Consider the following 7,558-nt stretch of genomic DNA (forward strand, 5'->3'; position numbering starts at 1 on the left):
CCGGCCTCCTCGCCCCAGTTTCTGTGGCCGGGGAGCGCCCGGGGGGCCAGCGGTGGGCTGAGCCCTTTGGGTTCGGCTTCGCGTCTTCACTTTGTGTCAGACTCTGCTGGGGAGGCAGCCGCAGACGGGGAGTTGGGGTCGCGCGGCATTGGGCCCCGGTCCCTTGGCCGGCCGGCTTTGGGGGGACCCCCGGAACCCCATCGAGGCTGCAGGTCGCTTCCTGCTTCCTGGTCCCCGCGGCGGCTTGGTGACCAGGAATGCGGGGACGCCCCCTCTTCTCTGCGCCCAGGGGGAGAAACTGAGGCAGACCTGGGGCGGGAGTTGGGGGCGGGGGTCGTCGAAGGGTGTCATTCTGCGGAGAACTGTTGTTTGTGACGGAGCCGAACTTGCTTGGGGCTGGAGAATGGGAAGGGGGTGGGGGGAGTTAGCTGGAGCAGCCCCTTGGAGGGGACGCCCGGCCCCGCAGGTGGGCGCGGCGCCTGGGCCGGGAGCCCCCCGGGAGCCCGAGCGGCCGGCACCAGCCTGCGCTCGGTGGAGCGAGGCGGAGTGGGAGAGGAGAGGCATTCGCCTCGCTCCAAGTGTCGGTTACTTAGTGTCACACGGAAAAGTAGCTGTCAGGTGTGTGTGTGTGTTTTGTTTTTCTAAGAGGGGAGTTTTCTGACAGTGTCTGCTGGGGGTAAGATCGTCTTGGGAGAGAACCGTTTATGATCGGTAGTCGATTAGCTAGAAGCCAACCAGCCTGGGAAAGAGTAGCATGGGACCGTAACTGCACAGTTCTGGGGACTAAGTAGATTCGAGGAAGCACTAACTTTCATGAAAGATGCTACGGGACCGAGCCGCCTCCTGCCCGCTGCTGATTGCTAGGGATGCGCTTGGAACCCTGTGAAAAGAAACATTTAGGAAAAAGGAGTTTCCCAGGGGCTTTTGGGTTACCTGTGCAGCGCCCATGGGCTTTTGTGTACTTGGCGCGATGCCCTGTTACAGTTGGCTGTTTTCCCCGGAATGCCTCGTTTCAGGTGCGGAGTAAGAAAAGCGAAGTCGAAGACCATGGGAGATGCGGCCAAACCGTATTTTGTGAGGCGCACTAAAGACCGCGGGGCTGTGGACGAGGAGGATTTCAGAAGGGGCCACCCCCCGCAGGATTATTTGATAATGGATGATTATGCTAAAGGCCATAGCAATAAAATGGAAAAAGGCCTTCCCAAAAAAAAGATCGCACCGGGGAACTATGGGAATACCCCCAGAAAAGGACCATACGTGGTTTCCAGCAATCCGTACGCATTTAAAAACCCAATTTACAGCCAGCCTGCTTGGATAAATGACAGCCACAAAGATCAGGGTAAGAGATGGCTATCTGATGAACTTACCAGCAACTCCGACGGATGGAGGGAATTCAAAGCTGGACCAAGAATTCCTATCATAAGCCGACCGAGAAAAGACTCCTTTCAAGAAAGTGAAGAGGGTTACCGGTGGCAAGACGGAAGGGGCTGCAGGACTGTGAGACGATTGTTCCATAAAGACCTGAGCAGCCTGGACACCACGTCAGAAGTGGAGGCCGGAAGTCCTGGTAATGTCCCGGAGTCGGCAGTGTCCTCCTCCTCAGTGTGGGAGCTGCAGTTCCAGCTGTTGGTTGTTTCTGCTTTAAGAAGCAGTCGCTTATTTAATGTGATCATTAGAAAGGCTGGAATCGAATCGTGATATTTGGGCAGTTTCAACACACCTCCCTTTGAAAGCAGAGGCTCATTTTAATTGGGTAGACATACTTTCTAGCGCTATTTTTTATAGTGGAGGGTGATCATATCCCCCTGGGGACCGTATCATCAATTCCTAGTGGTGTGTATGTATTTTCGAAATACGGTTGTAACGTTTACTGAAGTCATGAGTATAAGTGACAGGCTATGAAGCTGAAGGGACACCTTATTTGATGTGAAAGCCCAGCATGGGCTGCATTAAAAGGGCTAAAAGATGTGTTTGCATTAAGATTATCAGTCAGGGCGGGCGCCACGGCTCCATAGGCTAATCCTCCACCTTGCAGCGCCGCACACCGGGTTCTAGTCCCGGTTGCTCCTCTTCCAGGCCAGCTCTCTGCTGTGGCCCAGGAGTGCAGTGGAGGATGGCCCAAGTGCTTGGGCCCTGCACCCGCATGGGAGACCAGGAGGAGGACCTGGCTCCTGGCTTCGGATCAGCGCGGTGCGCTGGCCGCGGAGGCCATTGGAGGGTGAACCAACGGCAAAAAAGGAAGACCTTTCTCTCTGTCTCTCTCTCTCCCTGTCCACTCTGCCTGTCAAAAAAAAAGGTTATCAGTCAATCTGCAGAGAATAACCCAATGTTTTCGTTTTACAAAAGGGGGTTGCAACAAATAGGTAGAGACATAAGTTTAGAAAGTCAGAAATACAGCTAAAACTGAACAGTTCTGCAACCAAAACCTACTTCTAAGTGCCCTCGCATGCTTGGTAATAATTGCCCCAAAGTGATTGTTCTAAAGTTTTTTAGAACTTGGATAGAAGATTTTGTCCATTTAACACTACTTTCTATAAATAGAAAGTTGATATTTTATCTAATCAATGATATTCACCTAAATGAAATAAAGGTACACATTGAATAGAAAAGAAAATGAAACAGTAATATTTACTGTGAAAATGGAAATTATTTTTGGAAAAATGGGCTTTTAAGTCTATTGACTGAAAACCTTTTTTAGTGGCATCTAGAAGGAGTTGCAGAGTGGCAAGTACGTCTAAAATGTTTTTGAATGTGAATGTATTCTGGCCAAGTGGGCACTTCCTGAGTCCTCAGAAGCCTTTTTGCTTCATATCATCTGACAGTCACCACCATACACACACATATCCACGTGTGCATTAATTTCAGGGTTTTTTGCCCCAAAATAAACATTTAAATTCTGTTTCTCCATGAAGCACCTTCACATATTAGCTGTATAAGGCACTTGAATTTGTGACTCATGCAGATAGGGCGCTTAACAAAGGAAAAAGTCACTTTATTAAACTTCAGAGTGTCTTAAGGAAAATCTCTAGCGCTTACTAATATTCAGGGGAAACGGTGTTGTTGGACATTTTTTAGCAGGAAAATGTAGAGTAAATGTCTATTAAGTAGTAGAAACACAGTGAAGTACTACAAAGGAGTTAAATAGTGGGGAAAGATAAAGTCTTAGCATTATGCTTGTAAATCTTTAAACTAGAAAGGACTTGGAGGAAGCCTCTGATGGAGTACTTGTGGTATGTCAAGAGTAGAACCACAGTTTTACAGATTGGTCAGCTACAGCCCAGAGCTGCTGAGTTCTTCTTCATTATTATTATTATTTTGGTTAAAGATCCGTTTATTTTGTTTGAGTTACAGAGCGAGAGACAGAAGAGAGATTGATTTTCCACTTGCTGGTTCACTCTCCAGAAGGCCTCAATGGCTAGGGCTAAGCAGGCCAGAAAAGCCAGGAGCCAAGAGCTTCATCTGGGTCTCCTACATGGGTTGTAGGGGGGTCCAAGCACTTGGGCCACCTTCTGCTGCCTTTCCCAGGCCATTAGCAGGGAGCTGGATAGGAAGTGGAGCAGCTGGGATAGGAGCTGGCACTCATATGAGTGCTGGCGTCACAAGTGGCAGCTTTTCACCTGCTGTGTCATAGAGGTTAAATTTATCCAGACTTGTTTATGCAGAGTAGTAGGTGAGGAAGTGGAACTGCAGTTGGGACTTCTGCTGTTGTGCTCATTAACCTAGCCTTGCTGGACTGGAACTTACAATACTAAATGTTTACTGAAAGTTTCTAAGTTTTTGATTTATGTGTTTTTTTTTTTTAAGTTTGTGTATATTTAAGTCTGTCATCTTTTCTTTCTTGAAGAGAGAGCGTGTGTGCACACACCCATCCCCTTGTTCATTCCCCAATCAGGTAGCCAGAAATTCAGTCCAGATCTCACATATGAGTGGCAGGGACTCAACTACTTGAGCATTACTTGCTGTTTGCAGAGTTGGCCTTAGCAGGAAGCTGGGATTGAAGTTCAGCCCAGATTGGAACTTAGGCATTCTGATAGGGGTTGCATGCATCCCAGCTGCTAGCTTACTATTGCGAGGCCCAGTGCCCAGCTCTGCATGTAAGTATTTCTGCATTGCTGTGTCCAGGTGGGATGTGGACATTTGTATTTGTCTGTAGTAGGCCTTTTAGAAAAGAAAAGGTTGATCTTACCAAAGTATTTTTTAAAAATAAGAATTTGCAACTGGACATATTAAAAAGGACTGTTTACAGCCCAAAAAACTATTATATTGATTTTTTTTTAAATTTATTTGTTTTTTAAAGATTTTCTTGATTTATTTGAGCGGTAGAGTCACAGAGAGAGGGAGAGACAGAGACAGAGAGAAAGGTCTTCCATCTGCTGCTACACTCCCCAGATGGCCACAACAGCCACAGCTGAGCCGATCAGAAGCCAGGAGCTTCTTCCAGGTCTCTCACGTGGGTGCAGGGTTCCCAAGCACTTGGGCCATCTTCCCCTGCCTTCCAAGGCCATAATCAGAGAGCTGGATCAGAAGAGGAGCAGCCAGGACACAAACTGGTACCTATATGAGATGCCAGCGCTGTATGCAGCAGCTTTACCTGCTACACCACAGTGCTAGCCCTGAGATTTATCTGTTTATTTGAAAAGCAGAGTTAGAGAAAGGGAAAAAGAGGGAGATCCTCCATCTGCTAGTTCACTCCCCAAATGGCTACAGTGGCTGGAGCTGGGCTAATCTGAAGCCAGGAGCTTCTTCCAGGTCTCACATGTGTTTGCAGGATACCAAGGACTTGGGCCATCTTCTGCTTTCCCAGGTGCATTAGCAGGGAGCTGGATCAGAAGTGGAGGGGCCTTAGTGGGAACAGGCACCCATGTAGGATGCCAGCACCACAGGAGGCGGCTTTACCCGCTTTTCCACAGCACAGCCCCTGTTACGTGGAGTCTTACATGGTCTTAAAACTGTATAAAAAATTTCATTATATTCATACTTTTAAGTGTGTTTGAACGGAGATACATTTTCACTGTCTTTGTGGAAGGCAGTCCAAATGTATATGAAATGCAGGTGTGTGCTTTCACACGCTCTAAATAAAGGACTGCTCAGCTTCTACCCCAAGAGAATCTTCCTAACAGAGTCTGGGAGTACTCAGCTTTGGAATTATGTCATTTACTGTGGATGGAAATTTAAAGTACAAACTTTGTCCTGCATTCAAAGAATCCTTAACATGGATCTCGTTAAAGGGATTGAAATGTTCTTAAGCCAGAATTGTGTCTAAATAAGGAAGGGCCTTATTGATGTGAGAAGATAGGATGAAAATTCTGTTGCTTTCTTTTTTTTTTTTTTTTTAATTTAGCTCTCAGTTTGTTGTTGCTTAAATATTGGTTTATTTGGAAGGCAGAGGCAGAGAGAGAGAAAGAGAAGTCTTCCAACTGCTGGTTCACTCAAATGGTCACAATGGCCAGAGCTGGGCTGATCAGGAGCCAGGAGCTTCTTCCAGGTCTCCCATGTGGGTGCAGGGGCCCAAGGACTTGGGCCAGTTTCTGCTGCTTTCCTAGGCCATAGCAGAGAGCTGGATCAGAAGTGGAAGAGCCATCTTCTGCTGCTTTCTCAGGCCATAACAGAGACCTGGATCGGAAGTGGAGCAGCCGGGACTGGAACCGGTGCCCATATGGGATGCTGACACTGCAGGCAGTGGCTCTACACCGACCCCAAAAAGCTAAGAGTTTTAAAGACAAGCAAACTAAATGAGAATGGACACAGCTTTAAGTTAAAAGCAGTGCTTACCTCAAAAATTTGTTTATACTAAGTATACATTGACCTCAAGGGATCATGTGTTAATGTGTTAATTGGGTGTAGGGTATAAAGAGAAAGTTTGTGGGGTAGCCTGATTTTCTGTCCAAGTGACTACTGTTTAGTTTTTTATCTGTTCACTCCATTTTGATTTTTTTTATTTAAAAACTTTTTCTTGCACTTCTGTAATGTTTAAAAATTGCCAAAAAAAGTAAAGAATAAAAATTGCCACATTGCAGTATAAAATCTTGGGCAGAATTTCATTATATTCATCTCATGGTTTAGGCACAGTCTTTGCTGTTTGTCCTTTGGAGCTCTTGGCAATAACTTTTTTTAAGTGGAGGTGGATTTATAAGTTTTATTTTAATTGTATGTGTTAACTTCATTTTCAGAACTTGACTGAAGAGTTATCAAAGCTGTTTTCAAACACATTTTTATAGTTTAACCCCACAACTATCTTGTTTCACAGGTTGAAAATTTGCTAAGTTGAAAACAAGAGCATTTATTATAAAGATTGTAATAGTATTTATAAACAAATGAATTTGTACTTATATAAAATTTACTTCAACTGTTAATTGTTTTTTCCTTTGAAATATGCCCAGTGGACAGGCCGTTCAAAGAAAATGAAAGTGAAAATAGTGTGGGATCGTCCTCAGTAAATAAGGTCTTGGCTTGGGCAGCTTGATGTTAATGGAAGGTGCCCCAGTTATGTTATTGAAGGCTTAATTTGCAGCTTACTGATTGATTGCTCCTTACAGAAGATAATGCACTCAGCTCTGTGATATACAGGACTGTCCAATTTTACTCCATTGAGATTGTTCACTTAAAAAGTAAAAGCAGAGACCCTTGTTGTGGCATAGTGGGTTAAGCCACTGCTTGCTGTGCCAGCATCCCATATGGCACTAGTTCTTGTTGGGGCTGCTCCACTTCTGACCCAGCTTCCTGCTAATGTGCCTGGGAAGCAGTAGAAGATGACTCGAGTCCTTGGGCCCCTGCTGCCTGTGTAGGAGACTTGGAAGACGCTCTTGACTCCTGGCTTCAACCTGGCCTAGCCCTGGCTGTCGTGGCCATTTGGGAGTGAATTGGCAGGTGGAAGATCTCTCTCTCTCCTCTCTCTCTGTAACCTCGCCTTTCAAATAAATTTGTTTTAAAATTTTACTTATTTGAGAGGTGGTGTTACTGACAGACAGAGGGAGAGACAGGTTCCATCTGCCTGTTCACTCCCCAGATGGCGGAGCTGGGTCATTCCGAAGCCAGGGGTCAGGAGCATCCTCCTGGTCTCCCATGTGGGTTCAAGGGCCCAAGCACTTGGACCATCTTGTGCCGCTTTCCCAGGCCATTAGCAGGGAGCTGGATCGGAAGTGGAGCAGCCAGGACTGGAACCAGTGCCCATATGGGATGCTGTTGCCACACAGGAACAGGTGTAGGCCCAGCACTGGCCCTGATAAGTAATTTTTTTTTTTAAGTGAAGGCAAATGTAGGTGATTTTTATTAGAATAATAGATGTACTTACAGGTACACTAGAATTTATATATAGAATAATATGTCACATGTATTAGAATTACAGGTAGACTTGCCTTCAGAGGATTTTTCTTATTGCTTGAGTATGCTCTGTAGTACACAAGGAAGAGATAATAAAATCATGTTATGTTATTGAAGTAGAATTCATTTTAAGTTTTTCAAAAAGGTGATTTCTATGAGTTGATGTATCCAAGTGAGGTGCTTACTAAATATTCAGACATTTTGTCCCTGGGGCAGCTACCTTTCCTTTGGTTCTGTT

At 45.7% G+C, this 7,558-nt stretch overlaps 1 protein-coding gene across 1 annotated transcript in view; it reads left to right on the forward strand.

Annotated features, from left to right (window-relative positions):
- Positions 1 to 415: 415 nt before the first annotated feature.
- The window catches only part of TUT7 (terminal uridylyl transferase 7), a gene marked incomplete in the record, with an annotated part of 69,531 nt that continues 62,388 nt past the window's right edge, over positions 416 to 7,558 (forward strand). Inside the window, 2 exon segments of the mRNA XM_070049875.1 lie at positions 416 to 618; positions 1,017 to 1,567. Of these exon segments, the coding sequence (XP_069905976.1) occupies positions 1,048 to 1,567 (520 nt within the window).

This window comes from Oryctolagus cuniculus, chromosome 1, assembly GCF_964237555.1.
Source record: "Oryctolagus cuniculus chromosome 1, mOryCun1.1, whole genome shotgun sequence".
Classification (NCBI taxonomy): Eukaryota; Metazoa; Chordata; class Mammalia; order Lagomorpha; family Leporidae; genus Oryctolagus; species Oryctolagus cuniculus.